The following is a 23,182-nucleotide window of genomic DNA, read 5'->3' on the forward strand; positions in this document are numbered from 1 at the left end:
TTTCCGTTCTAATTCATCAACTGTTATTCTAGCATTTAAATCTAAGTGCAGAAGCGTCAGCAAGTTCAAATACATTATCCAGAAAAAACTGCTTTCAAGAAAACTTTTTATTAATTTTATTTTAATTTAATCTTAATTCACTCAATCATTTTACTTTAACTGTAGCTGTTAGATAAACAGTAATCAAGTGATGTTTTATAGATAAAATGATCTGATAATTATAAAATCCAAATGAGACCAGTGCCTTTCTGTTTAACTGAATTTTCATTTTAGTTTAGTAGAATTCACTGGTCAGTATTTTTAAAAGCTTACTTAAATTGTAGCTAACATTATAATATTTGCACTATTTTCTCGATGGCGGGGAAATTAGAAAAATCCTAGAGGTGAGTAATATGACCTGAAATTCATGTCATAATATTTTCCACTATCCTGATGATACCAATATGGTGTCATGATATCAGGAAAAAAATTTAAGCCCTTCAGCATTCATAAACTTCCAGCTAAAAAGGTTTTCTTTCTGTAATTTACAAATGCATTCAAGGTGAACCTGGGGTAGAAGAGTGTAAACAATGAATGAATGGATGCATGATAAATTTAACCAATTATTAAATACTGAAAATATTCAAATACTTCCCATGAGCTCACCACCTATGGGAGGGTCCAAGGAGGTCGGGTGCAGTGTGAGTTGGGTGGTGGCCGAAGGCGGGGACCTTGGCGGTCTGATCCTCAGCTACAGAAACTGGCTCTTGGGACGTGGAATGTCGCCTTTCTGAAGGGGAAGGAGCCTGAGCTAGTGCATGAGGTCGAGAGGTTCCGGCTAGACATAGTCGGGCTCACCTCGATGCACAGCTTGGACTCTGGAACCAATCTCCTTGAGAGGGGCTGGACTCTCTACCACTCTGGAGTTGCCCCCGGTGAGAGGTGCCGAGCGGGTGTGGGCATACTTATTGCCCCCGACTTGGAGCCTGTACATTGGGGTTTACCCCAGTGAACGAGAGGGTAGCCTCCCTCCGCCTTCAGGTGGGGGGACAGGTCCTAACTGTTATATGTATGTATGCGCTGAATAGCAGTTTGGAGTACCCACCCTTTTTGGAGTCCCTGGAGGAGGTGCTAGAGGGCATACCTTCTGGAGACTCCCTCGTTCTGCTGGGAGACTTCAATGCTCACGTAGGCAATGACAGTGAGACCTGGAAGGGCGTGATTGGGAGGAATGCCCCCCCCCCCCCCGATCTGAACCTGCGCGGTGTTTTGTTATTGGACTTCTGTGCTTGTCACGGATTGTCCATAACGAACACCATGTTCAAGCATAGGGGTGTTCATATGTGCACTTTGGCACCAGGACACCCTAGGCCTCAGTTCGATGATCGACTTTGTGGTCGTGTCATCGGACCTACGGCCACATGTCTTGGACACTCGAGTGAAGACAGGGGCGGAGCTGTCAACTGATCACCACCTGGTGGTGAGTTGGCTTTCGATGGTGGGGGAGGATGCCGGTCAGGCCTGGTAGGCCCAAACATGTTGTGAGGGCCTGCTGGGAACGTCTGGCAGAGTCCCCTGTCAGAAGTAGCTTCAACTCCCACCTCCGGCAGAACTTCGACCACATCCCGAGGGAGGTGGGGGACATTGAGTCCAAATGGGCCATGTTCCGTGCCTCTATTGTTGAGGCGGCTGACCGGAGATGTGCCCATAAGGTGGTCAGTGGGGTCCTGTGGGGTGTACTCCAAGAGTATGGGGTACCGGACCCCCTGATAAGGGCTGTTCGGTCCCTGTACGATCGGTGTCAGAGCTTGGTCCGCATTGCCGGCAGTAAGTCGAACCCTTCTCCAGTGAGAGTTGGACTCTGCCAGGGCTGCCCTTTGTCACCGATTCTGTTCATAACTTTTATGGACAGAATTTCTAGGCGCAGCCAGAGCGTTGAGAGGGTCCGGTTTGGTGGACTCAGGATTGGGGTCACTGCTTTTTGCAGATGATGTTGTCCTGTTCGCTTGTGATCTTCAGCTCTCTCTAGATTGGTTCGCAGCTGAGTGTGAAGCAGCTGGGATGGGAATCAGCATCTCCAAATCCGAGACCATGGTCCTCAGCCGAAAAAGGGTGGAGTGCCCTCTCAGGGTTGGGAGTGAGATCCTGCCCCAAGTGGAGGAGTTCAAGAATGTCGGGATCTTGTTCACGAGTGAGGGAAGAATAGAGCGGGAGATCGACAGGCGGATCGGTGCAATATCCGCAGTGATGCGGGCTCTGCATCGGTCTGTCGTGGTGAAAAAGGAGCTGAGCCGCAAGGCAAAGCTCTCAATTTACCAGTCGATCTACGTTCCTACTCTCACCTATTGTCATGAGCTATGGGTAGTGACCGAAAGAATGAGATCGCGAATACAAGCCGCTGAAATGAGTTTCCTCCGTAGGGTGTCTGGGCTTTCCCTTAAAGATAGGGTGAGAAGCTCAGTCATCCGGGAGGGACTCAGAGTAGAGCCGCTGCTCCTCCGCATCGAGAGGAATCAGATGAGGTGGCTCAGGCATCTGATCAGGATGCCTCCAGGACGCTTCCCTGGTGAGGTGTTCCGGGCACGTCTAACCGGGAGGAGGCCCCGGGGAAGATCCAGGACACGCTGGAGGGACTATGTCTCTTGGGATTCTCCCGGAAGAGCCAGAAGAAGTGGCCGGGGAGAGGGAAGTCTGGGCATCTCTGCTCAAGCTGCTGCCCCCGCGACCCAATCTCGGATAAGCGGAAGAGGATGGATGGATGGATGGATGGATATTGAAATACTCAGGATGTTATATAAATCTAAATACATTCAGCTAAATTTACATTTTTTCCTGATTGGTTAAAACTACAAAAAAATCAAAGTCAAATTTTTAAAATAGCATTCTTCATTATTGTGAATGCAGAACTGTTAATTGCAATATGTTACTAAAACTGGAACTTCTTAAGTTCTTGATCATTGATATGTCATGGTGTGCTGTTGTCAGGTGCGTTAATGAGTTGGGTTTTTTTTGGTGTAGAGTACAAGTCAAAGGAAGTTACACTTAACCTTTATAATGCACTGTTTAGGTTTTGCTTTGCGTATTGCAGTTTTTGTCTGCAGGCTGCAAAACACTAGAAAAGATCTAGAGAAGCACATCTAAGTTGATTCCAAGGCTACAGGGTATGAGTTAAGAGAAAAAGTTGAACGAATAGAATTTTTTTCACGTTAAGCAAGCAGAGATTAAAAGGTGACATGATTTAAGTTTTTTAAATTATGAAAGAAAATAATACAGTGGAGCATTTTTCTTCACAAAGAGGACCATAGGCACATGAAATTAAACTTCATGTAGTATAGTGAGAAGTAGGACTTTAGGTACCTTCAAATCTCAGTTTTAAGTTATTTTGGAGAAATGAATTGGATAGGATTAGCTAGCTTTGTTGGCCTGAATAGCGTGTTTTCATCAAAATTTGTCTAATGTTTTAAAAATTGGCAAATATGGTCTGGAACTCATACTGAGAATTTTCAAAAATAGTTGGGATTCAATTCAGAAAAAGTCAGTTTGCTCTCAACAGACCTGCATGGCCATCTATGTAAAATCCAATCGATGAGAGAGCTTGGAGTGTAGTTTGGGGATTTGAAAGAAGCAACTTTATATGCAATTAATTGAAGCCATTCAATGAAAAATGAATTCACTGCAACAAATACAGGTCATAAAATTAGAATATCATGACAAAGTTGATTTATTTCAGTAATTCCTTTCAAAAAGTGAAACTTATATATTAGATTCATTCATTACACACAGACTGATGTATTTCGAATGTTTATTTCTTTTAATGTTGATGATTATAACTGACAACTAATGAAAGTCCCAAATTCGGTATCTCGGAAAATTAGAATATCAATTAAGACCAGTGCAAAAAAAGGATTTTTAGAAATGTTGGCCAACTGAAAAGGCATGAACATGAAAAGTATGAGAATGTACAGCACTCAATATTTAGTTGGGGCTCCTTTGGCCTGGATTACTGCAGCAATGCGGCGTGGCATGGAGTCGATCAGTCTGTGGCACTGCTCAGGTGTTATGAGAGCCCATGTTGCTCTGATAGTGGCCTTCAGCTCTTCTGAATTGTTGGGTCTGGCGTATTGCATCTTCCTCTTCACAATAAAGGTCAGGCGAGTTTGCTGGCCAATCAAGAACAGGGATACCATGGTCCTTAAACCAGGTACTGGTAGCTTTGGCACTGTGTGCAGGTGCCAGGTCCTGTTGGAAAATGAAATCTGCATCTCCATAAAGTTAGTCAGCAGAAGGAAGCATGAAGTGCTCTAAAACTTCCTGGTAGACGGCTGCATTGACCTTGGACCTCAGAAAACACAATGGACCAACACCAGCAGATGACATGGCACCCCAAACCATCACTGACTGTGGAAACTTTACACTGGACCTCACACAACATGTATTCTGTGCCTCTTCTCTTCCTCCAGACTCTGGGACCTTGATTTCCAAAGGAAATGCAAAATTTACTTTCATCAGAGAACATAACTTTAGACTACTCAGCAGCAGTCCAAAGGCGAGACGCTTCTGACACTGTCTCTTGTTCAAGAGTGGCTTGACACAAGGAATGTGACAGCTGAAACCCATGTCTTGCATATATCTGTGCGTGGTGGTTCTTGAAGCACTGACTCCAGCTACAGTCCACTCTTTGTGAATCTCTCCCACATTTTTGAATGGGTTTTGTTTCACAATCCTCTCCAGGGTGCGGTTATCCCTATTGCTTGTACACTTTTTTCTACCACATCTTGTCCTTCCCTTCGCCTCTCTATTAATGTGCTTGGACACAGAGCTCTGTGAACAGCCAGCCTCTTTAGCAATGACCTTTTGTGTCTTGCCCTCCTTGTGCAAGGTGTCAATGGTCGTCTTTTGGACAACTGTCAAGTCAGCAGTCTTCCCCATGATTGTGTAGCCTACAGAACTAGACCGAGAGACCATTTAAAGGCTTTTGCAGGTGTTTTGAGTTAATTAGCTGATTAGAGTGTGGCACCAGATGTCTTCAATATTGAACCTTTTCACAATATTCTAATTTTCTGAGATAATGAAGTTTGGGACTTTCATTAGTTGTCAGTTATAATCATCAACATTAAAAGAAACAAAACATTTGAAAAACATCAGTCTGTGTGTAATGAATGAATCTAATATACAAGTTTCACTTTTTGAATGGAATTACTGAAATAAATCAACTTTGTCATGATATTCTAATTTTATGACCAGCACCTGTACCTAACCACTGTGGAAATGGTTTGCTTCAAATTTGCTTCAAAGGGCATATACAGTGGAACCTCGGTTCACGAACGTCTCAGTACACGTACAAATTGGTTTACGACCAAAAACTTTGCCAAACTTTTGCCTCGGTTCACGACCACACACTCGGTATATGAACAAGCCAGTTTCCCTTTCGGTTTGTACATTTTCAGTCTCTCCCTGTGCATTTCTTGTGCAGCGAGCAAGAGAGAGAGAGCGCGACACACACACACAGGCAGCGCGAGAGACAGACAGACGCACACAGACAGGCAGCGCAAGAGAGAGACACGCACACACACAGGCAGCACGAGAGAGAGAGACGTGCACACACACAGGCAGCATGAGAAAGAGACAGACGCACACACACAGGCAGCGCGAGAGAGAGACAGACGCATACACACAGGCAGCGCGAGAGAGAGAGCTGGATGCATAAGGTAGGAAGGCAGTTAAAGAATGCATTGGGCTTGATTTTGTTTTCACTTCTGTTTACAGCGATCGGTTCGTAGCGTGCATTGTTCCAATGTTACTTTTCTTGGTGGTTTATTAAATTATGGATTTTTTTCACATGTTAATTTTTTTCCCTGTGCTTAAAACTCATTAAAAAAAGTGTTTTTAGCCAGCAGTTGGTAGCGCTATAGCGTGAGCTATTGTAGTGTTAGTTTTCTCTGTTGTTCAAGGTTTTCTCAGTGTTATTCAATGTTTTTACATTTAGTTTACTATTACGCTGTGCATTCTATGGTTTAATTAACTATATTTGTGCTTAAAAACTTTAAAAAAATATATATTTACATACAATTCGTATGGTCTGGAACGGCTTAATTGTATTTACATACAATCCTATGGGGGAAATTGCTTCGGTTCATGACCAAATCGGTTTACGACCAGAGTTTTGAAATGAATTATGGTCGTGAACTGAGGTTCCACTGTACTCTTCTATTTGAGCTGCCATTCAGCTTAATCTACATGTCTTTCGGTTTGGCAATATAAAGACCAACAAGATAAAATATGTTGAAAGCTTGCAAATACCGTAAAGTAGTAATTTTTTTTTATATTTTTGAAGGCTCTTGAAGAAAGCAAGGAACATTATCACAATTCTTTTCTCAGCAAGTGCTGTCGCAGTGTTCTTGAACCTGATATCCTTGGCTTAATCCAGAAAATTCCAGGAGTTGGCAAAGTAAAAGCTCTGGCATTGCTGCAACAGTTTCCAAGTATACAGCAACTGAGTAATGCTAGAACTGAAGAACTGGAGGCGATTGTGGGACAAACCATTGCACAGCAAATTAAAATTTTCTTCATGAACATTTAGTTAGTATTCACAGCTTTGATGTATTATGTTTTTTACAGGTTTGGGATAGAAGAGTAAAAGAAATAATGATAAATACAAAGCATCAGTTCTGTTGCACAGTTCTGTATTTGTTCATTTGTTTGTTTTTCATTTTGTGCATTTTTAATTGTTCTGAACTTAATTACACAATTTAAAATGAAAGAGCAGAGCATGCAGAATACCTTTATTGTGTTTTTTCTGTCTGCAAGATTTCATAGTTTAGATGTAGACTGTTCTTTTTCAGTGTATTAAAGTCATCATTAAATCATTAGGGAAACCAAATTTCACCAGCCAACATGCTGATTATGACATGCTGCCTTCTTTTATGTAACACAAAAGATTCGGTTGATTCCTGGTAATGAAGGTCAATATCTTTGACGTCAGGGCTTGAAATTAAGTTTTTGAAATAGAGGAACCCTCTTAAATATAACACAAGGTGGGTTTCGGACTCTGGGGAAGTGTGTTATGTTTGTCTGTCAAAAACCCATAGCTTAAAAAGTACTTCAGCATTATTATTTGCATTTTTAATGTTATTTCTTTTTTCTTAGATTTACAGTAGTTTATATATTTTTCATTAGATAGTTATTAGCTAGTCATTCATATAAATTTTCTTCTTTTTAATCTGTAAATAAATAATTCTTTAATTTTGCATGTAGAGCTTCCCAACTATGTTTAGCCAAAAGCCAATCTTACTGAGGAAAACTTGCATTAGTAGAACAATACCAAATATCTATAAAATGTAAAATAAAATAATGCGGAGAAAAATTTTATTATTTTACACATGGTGTACTATTAGAGTGTATTTATCTGAAGCTTTAAAACAGGTGAGCGGTCAACATAAGCCTGTATGTGTGAGTGCAGTTAATTTAAGATATCTGAGATATTTATTTAAAAAAAGTTACCATCTTATTAGCTTAAGTGGCACAGTAGCACGAATTGATTAGCCCTGCCACTTTACAAATCCAGTTTACTAAGTTCAAGTCCAACACCTAATTGTCTAAGTGGAAATTGCATGCTTTCTCCTTGGATTTCTTCAGGTTTCCTCCCACATTGTCAAATACTTGTAGGTTTGATTAAAAGATCCCAGTGTGAGTGTGGGTAGGTGTGTAAGTGGACCCTGCAGTGGACTGGTGCCCTGTCCATGCTCTTTTCCCAAATTATGCCCAGTCCTAGCAGGATACAGGTTTGCTTTCTGATCCTCTGAACTGGATTAAGTGGTTTTGAGAATGGTTGTGACTATTTTTAGTTTTTTAGTGAATAAAGTGTTTTTTCTTTAAGATTGTCATAAACTGTTACATAATCAAAGGACATTTCTTAAAGATCATAAAATATGTAAAACAGAATTGTGGTATCATTAGGAAAGGCATCCTTCAAAGTCCTAATTTTTCTGCTGAAATCTCTTTCTTGTTAGAGTTTGACAGATGGCAGCCTTAGCATATCTACATCCATTTTTTTTAATTATTCTTCAGCATTGTTTATTTGTTTGTGTGTGTCACTGATTTAACTCTTCAAGCTCGGTTTTGAAGACAGTCAGTCCACCATACACATATTAGAGAAATAAATGTCAAAATGCAGCCATAAATTGGTAGAGGTCAATTCATCATTCAGTATAAAAAGGAGCAAAACGTAGTATGAATCCATTCAAAAATTAAAATCAGTTTCCTAAATTTTGTATTATTTGACTGCAAGAATATACTTTAGCTATTTTTAGTGTTCAGTTTATCAATGTTTAATCAGGTTTCTTCTAAAGTGCAGTTTAAATTTGGGGCATTGTGCACAACCAGGTCTTTGACCCACTGAACAGCAGATGCCAAACTCTGCAGGTGCAAGTTACAGTCAAGAGAAACTGCCACAGAAAGGTAACATCCTATGCATGCAAACTTAAAAAGCATAAACATTGAAATGAATAAATGAATTCCTAAGTAACAAAATAGGCACAGTTTAAAAATTGTAATTTAAAAAGACAGAATATTCTTGCAAGAGAACTTGTTCATCAAAAATGTGCAGGAGATTTGCACATATAAAATTAGTATTTGCAGGAATTACTACATTTCGGTGTAATATCTGCAGTTCTGCACCAAATCTCAAGCCCTGGACATCGGCAAAAACACTCTAGTTAAGGAGTGGTGAATTTATGGAGATTTTTTCAAATCTAACTCTTCTAAACAACCTCTTAAACTAATCACTCTTCTTCTGTGGAACCAACCTGGAAAGCATGCACTTGCATGACCCAATTATCCCAATTCACATAAAACATAACTTCTGATGGATTCCTGCAAAACATTTGCTCAAGTTTTACTACACAAAAGAACTGAAACAAGACTGAAAATTAAAATAACATTTACTTTGAAGCAACTCGCCTCAGTAGCTATTGTTCTACCAGACAGACTCCTCAATTTAGCACATTACTGCCACTCTCTACAATTGGATTTTGGAGTTCCTAAACCAACAGAATTCATCATGTATGGACTGGTTCACAATGGTGCTCAACACAGCCATGCCAAAGGGTGATGTGCTAAGTACCTTTCAATACTCCTTGTTCACCTATGACTTTGTTGCCAGAGAAAGCTCTAACTACATCATAAAATTTGCTGACAGCACCACTTTCATGTAAATGATTACCAATGATGACAAGACAACTGAAAGAAAAGAAATTTACCTGCTGACAACCTGATGCTATGACAGCAGTCTCATTCTTGATATTAGCAACACCAAATACCTCATTAATAGCACCTTAAGAAGCCAACAACATACTACAGTCCCATCTGCATTTGAAATGGGATGCTGTTGAGAGCATAAACATATTCATATTTCCTTCAAGGACCATCGCTGGTAAGCTAAAACCGGCACAATATGCTTTGTTTGTTGTTAATTTATGTAAATCACTATTGAGGCCTCATCTGGAGTACTGTGTTCAGTTTGAGTCTTAATATTACAAAAATGACATAGCAACACTATGAGAGGAGAGCAACTATTCTGTCTCCAGGACTGCAAGGTATAAGCTGAAGAGAAATGTTGAAGAAGTTGGACCTTTTCAATTTAAGGCAATGGAGATTTAAAGGTGACATGATAGTATTGTTTAAAATTTACAAATATAATTAGTACAGTGCATCCCTGCTGTTACTTTAAAAACATTTAACAAGAATTTGGGGACACAGTTGAAAAATTATTAAGGGTAAATTTTGCACAAATATTTTTTATCACACAAAGAACCATAGACATATGGAATAAATTTGTGTCCAGCTGGGGATGCATGCTCCCTGGAAATGTGTTATTTTCAGAAATGCAAGTCATAGTTTGTACCCATATATATATATATATATATATATATATATATATATATATATATATACACGACTTCAGTAACCATGGCGGAAATATTTAGATGAAAAATATGTACAAAATAAAGGATATATATGCTTTAAAATGCAGCTTTAACTCCCAATATACATTGTAGTATAATCAGTTATACATTGAAATACAGCCAAAGAGGAGCCATTTAAACAGTGCAATCATCATTCAGCTCATCAGTGGGGATCACTGACGACTGCAGTTCCATTTTGGTAGATCACAAGAGGTATTCTTGCAGACAGGCTGTTGGGGAGAGGCTCTGAGACAGACCTTAAATACCTACATGTTTAGCATATTCAGTGTGCTATTTGTGACCAGTACTAGATATGTCCTGAAACTCCCACACTTTTAGCATATTTAGTGATTCATTTGAATATGCTGTATATCAACGGGGCTCATACAAGACCCCAACTATCTGTCAATAGTGCATCTGTTCCAATCACTTAAAATGCCTGCCTGAAAGAACTTACCTTGATTCAGCTGAATGCATGTATGCTAAATATAATTATGCTCATAAATAAAACTATTAAATAACTATTTTTCAATTCTGGTTACAGTATTGTGGTAGCCAACAAGACTTTAGGAACCTTTGCTTTGTGACGATATTATTTTGGAGAATCAAAGTGAATAGGATTGGTTAACTGAAATTTTTTTTTTTTAATAATTCGAAAAAATTAACATTCCATATAATCGAGTGTAACTTATACAACAAAGAAGATAACATTACATACAATCAAGTCAAACTTAACAAAAAAGAATTCAACCCCCACCCGGGAGAAAGGGAGGAGAGCCAACAGGAAGAGAAAATTTATAAAAATAACAAAGAAGGGAGAATGTCCTTTTTCCCAGTAAAAATGCTTATTCTAAAATGTTTTTAATTAGATCTTGCCATGGATGTTTTGAATACATCCTTGTATTATCGTGATATTTCCCTCTACTTACTATTTACCTAGTGGTAAGTGTACTCATCAGGTACTTACCAGGTTGGTCTACTGTTGCACCTTAAGATTAACACACGCATACATAGATATACGCATACACACAGAAACTCAACAGTGCCCTATGAGTGACACACACACAGCTGGTCAATCTCAAGCACTTTAAACCACACAAGTGCCTTAGGAATAACACAGTCTGTCACTCTCTTAGCACTTCAAGAGACTTGCTTATTATCGGCACAGACAACATACGATGTTTTAAATATATCTCAGACCTAAATATTAGTTTTGGTCTCCTATAAAATATTCAGACATACAAAGGTTCATCATCCTTGACTATATGCCATTTATCAGCCAAGAATGCCTTTCTTTAAGTACTTTTCCCTACTATGGGGTGGAGCTTTCACCTGCAGCCTTAATAAAAATCGCAGCACAGATGTAATGGCAAACCTACGGCTGCACCAGGTGCTCAAAGAAATCTACCTTATTACTTCAATCACTCTAGACATTAAAACAAAGCATAGAAAGTTAAAAGTGTGGTATTTATTACATGAATAATAATACCAGTAGAGAAAAGCATAAAAGAAAATGTGGACAGCACAGTCTGGATATATATAGTCTTTAGAAAGAGCTTATGAAACGTTAAAAGATGACAAGGATGAATGTCGCCGGCAGCTTGTGATCTAGCACTCGTAGTTGTTCAGATAAACAATTTGTTTTAAAGATGTGATTGTTAGATATTCTGATTGGCTGGCTGTCAATATGAAGAATTAATTCACTCAGATTCTTTAAACTTGAGTACTTCCATTTTCCCCAAACAATAAAACTGTTTATCTTTAGATGTGGCTTAGTACTACTGGCATGTCTTTCTTTCCCAGGCTGTAAATCAATTTAGCAACTTGTTGTCCCAGATGCCCAAGTTATAAGCTAATCAATAGCCTTAGGCACCAGCATGTCTTCCTTTCTTTGTTGGAACAGCTGCTTTAAAAGTGAGGATATGCTTTGATGTGTCCTGTATTAAGTTCATCTGTTCTTTTGTCTTGAACAAAATATAATGAAAATATAGTCCAAAATTTACGGATTTTGTAGCCCACAACAATCCTCTAAGCGAGAATTTTATTTTTTCCAGTTTCAAATAGTATAGGACATCACTTACCCACTGACTTATAACAGGTGGGCTAGGATTCTTCCAAAAAGCAAGATAAGTCTGCATGCTAGTAATGTGTTATAGGCAATTACAATCAATTTGTCCTTCACTTTAGGCCCATCTGGGAGTGCATCAAATACAGTTGTTAAAGGGTTAGGAGCGATTGTGACACCAAGGGTGTCTGATGGGCATTTGAAGATTTTTAGTCCAAAATTTTGTTAATTTAGTGTACTCCAAAAACATGTGACCTAGTGAGGCTGCAGCTAGATTGCAAAGTTCACAGGTTGAATTTTGCCCTGGACACATTTTGAATAATTCTTTGAAAGGAAGAGACTTTAATGTATTTTAAAATATTACTGAGTTGCTATCTGAGTCTTCAGGACTGATAACTATTTCTTTTTGAATAGAAATGGGCGGGAGGTGTGGAAAATTGGGTAGGTTTATTTTAGTAAAGTTTCTGATTTGAAAGTAGTGGAAGGGGAGTTAAATTTAAAGCGTAATTGTTTATACGATTCAAAGACATTATCTATATACATTTCTCTAAGTGTTTACATCCTGGATGTTTTCAAAGCACTAAATACTACATATGTTTGAGATGGTAGAAAAAGGTGATTGCCATGTAGAAGTGCAACAGATAAAAGCTTGTTTGCCTTGAAGTGCTTCCTGCATTGGTTCCGTATTCTGAATGAATGGTGGAAAATTGAATTATTGGTATATTGACAATAATTTGTGTTTACTTGGGCATGTAAAGAGGTACAGCAGGATTTTATTTCTATTGCAGACCAGGGGCCTCATGCATAATGATGTGCATAGAATTCACACAAAAACACGGCGTATGGACAAAAGCGGAAATGTACATACGCACAATAAAATCCAGATGTATTAATCTGTGCATACGCCAACTTCCATGTTCTTCCACTACATAAATCCCGGTCAGCGTGAAAAGTAACGCATGTGCATGCCGCCACTCCCCAACTCCTCCCAGAATTACGCCTCTTTGAATATGCAAATCAATATAAATAACCCTTAAGCTCAGCATTCTGTGAAAAGACAATGGCAAAAGCACGGGGGAAAATAGAAGAATTTCAGCGAATACCAAGTGGAGGCAAGGAAAAACGTACTATTTCTTGGTTTAAACAGTGGTATAAACAACAGTTGATCAAGTGACATAGAGTGTCAGAGAAACTCGAAAGTTCAAGTTCACAATGTCGCAAAGTGCCCGAAATAAAAAAGAAGTTGTCAGATATCAAAGTCACAGTGAAAAGGCGAGTCGTAGCTCACTGTCTGAGAGTCATATGGAAGCTTATTAGGGTACAGAGAAAAGAAAAAAAAATAGGCACACAGTGGGGAAAAAAGCACAGAACTTTAATCTTGAAATTTCCACTTTAATCACATAGTTTATTTTGTCATTAAAGTAGAACATCATAAACTTCATTTTAAAATCTTTAATTTACTACTTTCTCAAATACCATCGTAACTAAAGTAGCATGTTAAATGCTTTGTATTGTATGTGTTCTTCTATGTGCTCTATGTGTGTGAATCACCACATGATTCTTAAACACGCTTTCTCTTCCTCATACAGGACACAGAATCCATTACATTCGTGATATTACAGCTCTCTGAATAATTTAAATACGGAGATGAATACTTGATATAATTTTCATGATGATAGGAATTAAAGCATGTTATTAAATATGGGAACATGGTGGCGCCGTGATAATGACAAGCTGGCGCCCCATTCAAAGATTGTTCCTGCCTCCTGCAAGATGCTTGCTGCGCCATGCGTGACCTTCGATGAAATAATTTATTGCAGCACTACTGTCTCTTTCAAACAGTTCCTGTCCTTCCTTTTCTTTCTCCAACTACCCAGTCACCACACAATCAGCTTTGTAATAGATGTCAAGCTATCTGTAAGCTTAGAACGCAGATTCTTCAAAACTTTTAAGGAACATTGAAATGTCTTCGTAGTACATGTTTAATTATTCTATCCATCCAGTGTCACGCCAGTCCTAGGACGATTACAGCGCGGGGCGCCAGCTCATCACTAGCACTGCAACACTGTGTCCTCACATGTTTAATTATCAACAATATAGATTATTTAAATGATGTTAAAATTTTATCTGTATAATGTAATAAACATAGTTTGCTACATTTCATCTTAAAAATGATATCGTCATCATATGTAAATACCGATTTATAAAGTGGTTCAGGTTGTGCAATATTATAACTGTATCGCAAGCTTACAGTGAGGTAATTGTACTTTTAAGTACAAACAGTTCTACAAGGAGCACTTGATGGACTGATTGAGTGCGTTTATAGTTCTTGGGACAAAACTGTTTTTGAACCGCGATGTCCCTACAGGAAAGGCTCTGAAGCATTTGTCATATGAGAGCAATTCAATAGCCTGCGCATGGCTGAGGCAGCATGTGCTTGATGCTGTATACCGATAATTCTCTTTCCGATCAGCTGCAGTAGAGCTGTGATTTCACACTCAGATACGGTGGGATAAATACTTGAGAGTAACAACGCTAAAGCAGCTATAATATTTGGAATAGTTTGGTCATTCCTTGGACCATTATATTATTACAGGTTAATTATAATCAGATGCTTAAACTAATAAACAATATACAGTTAATTTCAGTGTATTTGATAAAGCCACGTCAGGGATGTGCATCTAAAAAAGAAAGGGAAAGCACACTAGAACAAAAGCACTGCTTTGACGCTGGGTGCTGCCAGTTTGCAAAACCAAGTGTAGAACTTGTGTACGGCAGGGATTAAGCTGATATGAAAATATGTGTGGCTTTACGTCAAGTTTAGTTTTTATACATTGCGATGTGAGCATGGAAACGGGCGTACTCTCTGTTTATACATGAGGCCCCAGGATTCTGTGTATTCACCAATATGCGCTAATGTCCAGTTCTTTATAGCTTGTATATTTGCCACCCAGTGAAAAAATTGAATGTTAGATAGTGCCATGCCACCTTCTGCTTTAGGTTATTGTAGAGTCACCCTTTGAATGTGGGATGTTTTGAATTCCAGATAAATGAATTCCAAGTAATTGAGTTTAATTTCTTAAAGAATGATTTGTTAGTGTATATGGGAATGCTCTGAAATAGAAAAAGAAGCTTGGGAAAAATATTCATCTTGACAGTCCGTTCTAATGTGAGATGGAGGGTAGACCTTTCACATCTTATTTAATTTCTTCCATTCTGGTAGCAAAATTTTGTTGAAGAAAATCTTTATATTTGCTTGTAATATTTACCCCTATGTACTTAAACCGATCTGATAAAATAAGTAGTATTGTGTGCTACAGAATTTACTGGAAAAAGCACACTTTTATTCAAAGTAATTTTGATTCCAGATATGTTTTAAAATTCTACTAGTGCCTTAAGGACTACTGGTAAGGACGTTTGTGAGTCTTATATATACAGTACCATATCATATGCATATAGCGATATTTTCTGTTTGAGTTCTTTTCTGTTAATCTCCTTTATGTCTGATGCATTTCTAAAGTGAATAGTCAATGGCTTCATGGTAATTGCTAAAAGCAATGGTTATAGGGGGCATCCTTATTGCATACCATGTTCTAGTTAGAAGTAGCTTGAGGTAATGCTGATAATATGTACAGAGGATTCTGGACTGGTATAAAGTAGTTTTATCCATGCACATATGTTTGAGCCAAACCAAAAACGTGTGCAATGTGGTGAATAGGTAGTCCCAATCAACCATGTCAAATCCTTTTTCTGCATCTAAAGATAATAAGATCTCTAGTATGTTAGATTTTATGGGTGAGTATATTATATTAAACAAATACTGAAGATTAAGAAGCTAAATGTCTGCCTTTAACAAATCCGGTTTAGTCTTGTGATATTACAGAAGGAAGCAGTTTCTCAATCCTTCTATCTAGAAATTTGGAGAGCATCTTAAAATCATTATTCAGAAGTGAGATTTGTCGGTATGATGCACATTGTAATAAGACCTTTTTTCTTTGGAAAGATGGCAATTGATGCTTACCAAAACGTTTGAGGTAGAATATTGTTGTCTCTAGCTTCTATAAACTTGGCTAATAATAGTGGAGCTAACTTACTTGAACATTTTGTATAAAATCCCACTGGGTAATCATCAGGGCCTGCTGCTTTTCCACTTTGAAGTGAATTTATAGTATCCTGAAATTCTGAGAGTGTCAGAGGTTTCCCCAGTTCCTCTGCACCAAGAGTATCTAGCTCTGGTATTTTCAATGCATCATAAAATTCATTAGATTGTGTCTTATCTTTTTTAAAATGAATAGACTATAAGTACTGATGGTACTCTCTAAGTTTGTGGGGTTTATTTTTATGGTCAATGATTTTATCTCCATCTGTATTGGTAATTTCTGTAATTGCATTGTGAACTTCTGCTTGTAGGTATGTTTAGCTAAGATGTTATTAGCCTTCTCTCCATATTCATAGTAAAGATGTTACAATTTGAAGATGAGCTGTTCCTTTTCTTTTTTTATCAAGAGTTTAAGGTCTTATTACAGAACCTGCCTGTATTGTTCCAAATTTGTAGACCTGATGTATTCTTGATCTATTCTGGTAATTTCGCAGATTAACTCTAATGCTTCCTTGGACTCCAATTTATTTTTATGGGAAAGATATGAAATAATCTGCCCTCTTAAAAGAACCTTCAGAATTTCTCAGAATATTCCTGCAGAGACCTCTGAGAATACATTTGTCTCTAAAAATTAATCAATTTGTTCAGAGGTGAATTCTGTAAAGTTCTCATTCACTAATGACAGGGGTTTAAGATGTCAGCTACGAAATAAGTTTGTAGGGAATAGTGATGCAGGCTCCAAGATCAAAGGGGCATGATCAGAGATAACAATAACATTGTACTTGCAAGATCTGATAGTAGGCATTAAATTTTTATCAATAAAGAAATAATCATTTCTATAGTAACTATGAAGTACTGCTGAGAAGAGGAAATATGCTGTTGAGCTTGGGTTTAATAATCTCCAGGGATCTTATACGTGATGATCCATTACAAACTGTGTGGTTGTTTTTGCGATATTAGATGTTATCACCACTGTAATTGAAGACCTATCCAGGTCTTAATTTAAAACACAATTAAACCTCCAGCCATTATAATTTTATGAGTGTTTATATTGGGAATATATGCAAATACATTTGGATGAAATCTATCATCCACATTAGGTGCATAGATATTTTTCTTAGGAAAGACGGTAATTAATGCTTGGTGAAAAATTTGAGAGAGAATTTTATTGTCTCTGGCTTCTGTAAATGTTGCTAATAAAAGGAGAGCTAACTTAATTGAAATTTTTTTATAAAATCTGTCAGTGTAGCCATCAGGGCCTGCTGCTTTCCCAATCGGAAGCGAGTTTATAGCATCTGGAAATTCTGAGAGAATCAGTGGTTTATCCAATCCAAGGATCAGTCTTTTTATCCCTTTTTCTGATTCTTAAAGAAGAACTAAGGATGAAAAATTGGCTATTAACAATCTCTTTCAGTTTATCAGTAAACAAGAGCCTGTATCTGATTTCAGCTTTGTGTAAGCGCTCTTTAACACTAGAATTCCTGAACCCTACAAAAAAATCTCATAATCCTGGGCCATCTTAAATTACTTCACATCTCTGCTCATCAGTGTCTTTGTTTTGCAAATGTGTCAATCAACGCAAGCAGCCTGCTATCCCAACACCAACCGAACTGAGTCCGTCGCAAAATTCTCAGAGCTCAAGTGTGTTTATCCAGATGTGAGGTGCCTTGAGTTGTATAGGGTAAATAATATATTGTTATTTGGAATACATATATTTCATGTGTGTTCCGTGTCTACAATGATCTGTGTAAATATAGGATGACAGGAAATGCAAGAAATGCTGAACACATACCTAAACCAGAAACTTTTTCCATGTTACACTAATAATGACGTGAAGTGTATAATGTGTGAAGACTAGTCCAAATATCAAATAAACACATGCACTTTTATTCAAGAATAAAACCAAAGTGAGAGGCAGAGACAGATTTGATCTCATTCAAGTGGTTACTGGAATATAAAATAAACACTTTCACAAAGGTATAATGAAACAAGTGCTTTTATTCAAGGATAAAACTGAATAACAAAAAATTCAAGTGACAACAAGATACCCAGAAGACATGATTCACAAGTGTTTGTGTGTCTGCTTATATTCCTTCAATGATGTCTTTTACAGTAGGCAAAACTTTACACCAGCTGTTATAGACTGAAATCAAAGCCTTCTTCTTTTTGGGCGCATACACCATCACCATGACACTGCCAGGACTAAACAGTAGCGTGGTGAATTGCTCATGTACTAAACTGACTATAGCTGCAGGTGGAAGCCCCATTTTACTTTATGGTGTCAATCAGAGTTGTGTTGCGGTGTAGCAGTCTATTAGATAGATAGATAGATAGATAGATAGATAGATAGATAGATAGATAGATAGATAGATAGATAGATAGATAGATAGATAGATAGATAGATAGATAGATAGATAGATAGATAGATAGATAGATAGATAGATAGATAGATAGATAGATAGATAGATAGATAGATAGATACTTTATGAATTTCCCCTTGGGATTAATATACTCCAGCAGCAGCATACTGATAAAAACAATATAAAATTAAAGAGTGATAAAAATGCAGGTATAACAGACAGTAACTTTGTATAATGTTAACATTGTCCAGTCTGATAGAGGTCACAGAACATTGTATCTTTGATTGCCGGTACAACAAATAGTTCTGAGCAGGTATCAAACACAGCACCCACTGTGGTCATCACTGAATGGAGATAAATGCCATCAACTCAGAGAGGGAGAGGCAAGTTCGTTGTACCACGTGAACGTCACTGAGAGAATAAAACTGAACAATAAAAAAACAAACGCTACCTAGTGCTGGGAGGTATACCGGTTCAAACCGAAAAACGTTTTTTATTTTTGTTATGATATGGATTTTTCTTATACCGCAATACCAGTTTAAATAGCCTAAACAACGTTTGGAACATGGCGCAGTGGGAAAGTGTTTAAGGCAGGACCTTTTTCACTGCTACACCGCTAAACACATGTTAGTGGAGGTATTGAGCGGTGAAAATGAACAGAGAACATTCCAAAACTGAAGCTGTAGCAGACGTTAAAGTTGAACATGATGACACAGAAGGACTTTTGCCAAAAAAAAGGAGCCGTGTCTGTTGTCTGGAGATTTTGGTTTTAAAAGGTCGGATGTGGACCAAACAAGTATTTACTGCAAATGCTGTGGAGCTAAAGTTGTCGCCGGAGGCGGCAACACAAGCAATTTGCTGCACCGCCTTAGCCGCAAACATGCTTTCGAGTACCATGAATGTATGGAACTAAGATTGGCACCCTCCACGTCCTCAGGTAAAACTGAAAAATCTAGAGGACAGTTGAGTCAGACGTTACTTGTAGACGCATTTGCTAGAGGTACTGCCAACGACAAAAAAACCAAGTGGTGGATCGAGATAACCAACGCCATTACAATCCATATAGCTAATGTGTCAGTGGACAGAGATTGATAACATTAGCAGAAAGTGTAGTTGGTTTACAAAAAATATTTACTCTTTATTCCTTTTCTAAGACATGTTCAGTGCAATAAAACTTTTGACAAGCACCTCTGAATATTTTACTAAGTCTAAATGCCTCTTTGGATGGTTAAAAATATGTTGTCAAAATTATAGTTTAAGTTGTTTGCAAAATGTGTTCAATAAAAAGGTTCTATATTTTGACTGCAACTGTCATGCAATGTGATTCCATCTGTTCATTAGTGCCACCGCCTTGAAAGCTATCACTTTATGGAGCCATGCAAACCTGTATTAAAACTTGTGTGCACATTAAAAAATTTTTATGACAGGGGAATAGGTTATTCTTACAGTGGTGTGAAAAACTATTTGCCCCCTTCCTGATTTCTTATTCTTTTGCATGTTTGTCACACAAAATGTTTCTGATCATCAAACACATTTAACCATTAGTCAAATATAACACAAGTAAACACAAAATGCAGTTTTTAAATGATGGTTTTTATTATTTAGGGAGAAAAAAAATCCAAACCTACATGGCCCTGTGTGAAAAAGTAATTGCCCCCTTGTTAAAAAATAACCTAACTGTGGTGTATCACACCTGAGTTCAATTTCCGTAGCCACCCCCAGGCCTGATTACTGCCACACCTGTTTCAATCAAGAAATCACTTAAATAGGAGCTGCCTGACACATAGAAGTAGACCAAAAGCACCTCAAAAGCTAGACATCATGCCAAAATCCAAAGAAATTCAGGAACAAATGAGAACAGCAGTAATTGAGATCTATCAGTCTGCTAAAGGGTATAAAGCCATTTCTAAAGCTTTGGGACTCCAGCGAACCACAGTGAGAGCTATTATCCACAAATGGCAAAAACATGAAACAGTGGTGAACCTTCCCAGGAGTGGCCGGCCGACCAAAATTACCCCAAGAGCGCAGAGACGACTCATTCAAGAGGTCACAAAAGACCCCAGGACAACGTCTAAAGAACTGCAGGCCTCACTTGCCTCAATTAAGGTCAGTGTTCACGACTCCACCATAAGAAAGAGACTGGGCAAAAACGGCCTGCATGGCAGATTTCCAAGACGCAAACCACTGTTAAGCAAAAAGAACATTAGGGCTCGTCTCAATTTTGCTAAGAAACATCTCAATGATTGCCAAGACTTTTGGGAAAATACCTTGTGGACTGATGAGACAAAAGTTTAACTTTTTGGAAGGCAAATGTCCCGTTACATCTGGCGTAAAAGGAACACAGCATTTCAGAAAAAGAACATCATACCAACAGTAAAATATGGTGGTGGTAGTGTGATGGTCTGGGGTTGTTTTGCTGCTTCAGGACCTGGAAGGCTTGCTGTGATAGATGGAACCATGAATTCTACTGTCTACCAAAAAATCCTGAAGGAGAATGTCCGGCCATCTGTTCGTCAACTCAAGCTGAAGCGATCTTGGGTGCTGCAACAGGACAATGACCCAAAACACACCAGCAAATCCACCTCTGAATGGCTGAAGAAAAACAAAATGAAGACTTTGGAGTGGCCTAGTCAAAGTCCTGACCTGAATCCAATTGAGATACTATGGCATGACCTTAAAAAGGCGGTTCATGCTAGAAAACCCTCAAATAAAGCTGAATTACAACAATTTTGCAAAGATGAGTGGGCCAAAATTCCTCCAGAGCACTGTAAAAGACTCATTGCAAGTTATTGCAAACGCTTGATTGCAGTTATTGCTGCTAAGGGTGGCCCAACCAGTTATTCGGTTCAGGGGGCAATTACTTTTTCACACAGGGCCATGTAGGTTTGGATTTTTTTTTCTCCCTAAATAATAAAAACCACCATTTACAAACTGCATTTTGTGTTTACTTGTGTTATATTTGACTAATGGTTAAATGTGTTTGATGATCAGAAACATTTTGTGTGACAAACATGCAAAAGAATAAGAAATCAGGAAGGGGGCAAATAGTTTTTCACACCACTGTAGCTAGTCTGCTGCAGTAATTGCAATGGAAAACGTGGTTAACATCCACTCATGCATGGGGAAAAAATACCGTTGAATACCGTGAAAGTGGTATAATTTTGAAAAATACCGTGATATAGAATTTTGGTCATACCACCCAGCCCTAACGCTAACTTTTACAAGTAGCCAAAATTTACACCGGGTGTTACAGGCTCAAATCAAATGTATGTTTTTATTATAACTCTCTACATACACATGCAGAGCAGGTTAGAGATAATGAAAGTACTAAAATTAGAAAGTCTCAAAACAATGATAGTAAAGATCGCATTAGCGCAAACAAATGGAAATTGTTACTCGGTGATATAACGGAACAGCAAAAAGAGATTGAGTATATTGTTCGGATTTAAAGTTTAAGTCGGAGACTTGTAGATCATCTAATTCGTGTTGCCATCAGGGAAAAGTACTGTTTCTTCCCAATGAAGAGGCATATCCGCGAGAATTAAGATTTGTTGTTTGGTGAACGTGAAATCCACATATGTGAGCGGCAGAGACGCCAAGTGTCTGGCACGCAGCGCAGGCTTTGGTGTTGGCGAGCAAAGTGAGCAGGGAGCAAAGCCTCCTAGTTATAATAATAAGCTCACTACTCAAAACGCGGAGCTCCCAGTCTTGAACCCGGGACCTTTAGGTTTTAAGGTAGCAGTTCTTGTCTCTGCACCATTCAAAAACACATATAAACTCTCTGTTGATTGACATTTGAGCTTGGGTTTTACCTCATTGACAGCAATATGTAAGTCAAATGCTTTTTTTTTATTTGGTTATATTCTTAAATAAAAGCACATGTGTTTATTTGATATTTGTACTAAAGTCTTCACATTTCACGTCATTATTATTAGAACATGGAAAAAGGTTCTGCTTTAGGTATGTGTTCAGCATTTCAGTGCAGTCAGGATAAAGTTCTGCATCTCCCATAGTACCACATTAACAACTAGAGCAACTCTATATACAGTATACTGAACACTTAACTCCATGGGTCTTACATTTTTTTGATATTGCTAATATTGCAAAAACAGAATACAATGGTTACAGTTGACACAGTTTTCACTGATTAACTTTTTCATGCATTCTTTCTATCAGTCATATTCCTGAACATCATCTCCCTTTCCTTGGGAAGCTGCTGCTGCTGTATTGCACCTCTTTTAGAGGATATGTTGATAATCTTCATGCACTACCACAAGCACCTCTTGCTCCGCAGGCTTGAAGGAAGATTTTTGCCTTCTGTTTCTCAAATTTGTAGGCCGTGGTTGTTTGGCTGTTTCAGACTCATAATGGCTTGTAAATTTTGCATGAATGTGCAGAAATCTGAATCAACGTAGCCAGATATCGTTTTGGTCTTTTCTGGGAAAAAAACCTTGATCTCCTTCCATTGTTCACCTTTACAGAATCATTTTCCTGCTAGTATCACACTATGTCATCTGGTATTGATATAGAGCTATGCTGATACTATAATCAGGTACAATGCAACTGACACTGCATGTGTGTGTGTGTGTGTGTGTGTGTGTGTGTGTGTGTGGGCGGGCTGTGTCGCTGTTTGGGTAACACTGGAGCACCACAAGGAACAATAACATCTTTTCTGTTCACCCCATACACTTCAGACTATAAATATAACATTAGAATA

At 38.2% G+C, this 23,182-nt stretch overlaps 2 protein-coding genes across 10 annotated transcripts in view; both read left to right on the forward strand.

Annotated features, from left to right (window-relative positions):
- Positions 1–6,880, forward strand: part of faap24 (FA core complex associated protein 24) — a 225,031-nt gene extending 218,151 nt beyond the window's left edge. Inside the window, exon 5 of the mRNA XM_051931563.1 lies at positions 6,314–6,880. Coding sequence (XP_051787523.1) covers positions 6,314–6,559 — 246 coding nt within the window. The 3' untranslated portion in view covers positions 6,560–6,880. The remainder of the gene's footprint in view (positions 1–6,313) is intronic.
- The window catches only part of LOC114657616 (uncharacterized), a 708,025-nt gene that overhangs the window by 594,386 nt on the left and 90,457 nt on the right, over positions 1–23,182 (forward strand). The gene's annotated exons all lie outside the window — the stretch shown is intronic.

The sequence above is a fragment of the Erpetoichthys calabaricus genome, chromosome 9, assembly GCF_900747795.2.
Source record: "Erpetoichthys calabaricus chromosome 9, fErpCal1.3, whole genome shotgun sequence".
NCBI classification, from domain to species: domain Eukaryota; kingdom Metazoa; phylum Chordata; class Cladistia; order Polypteriformes; family Polypteridae; genus Erpetoichthys; species Erpetoichthys calabaricus.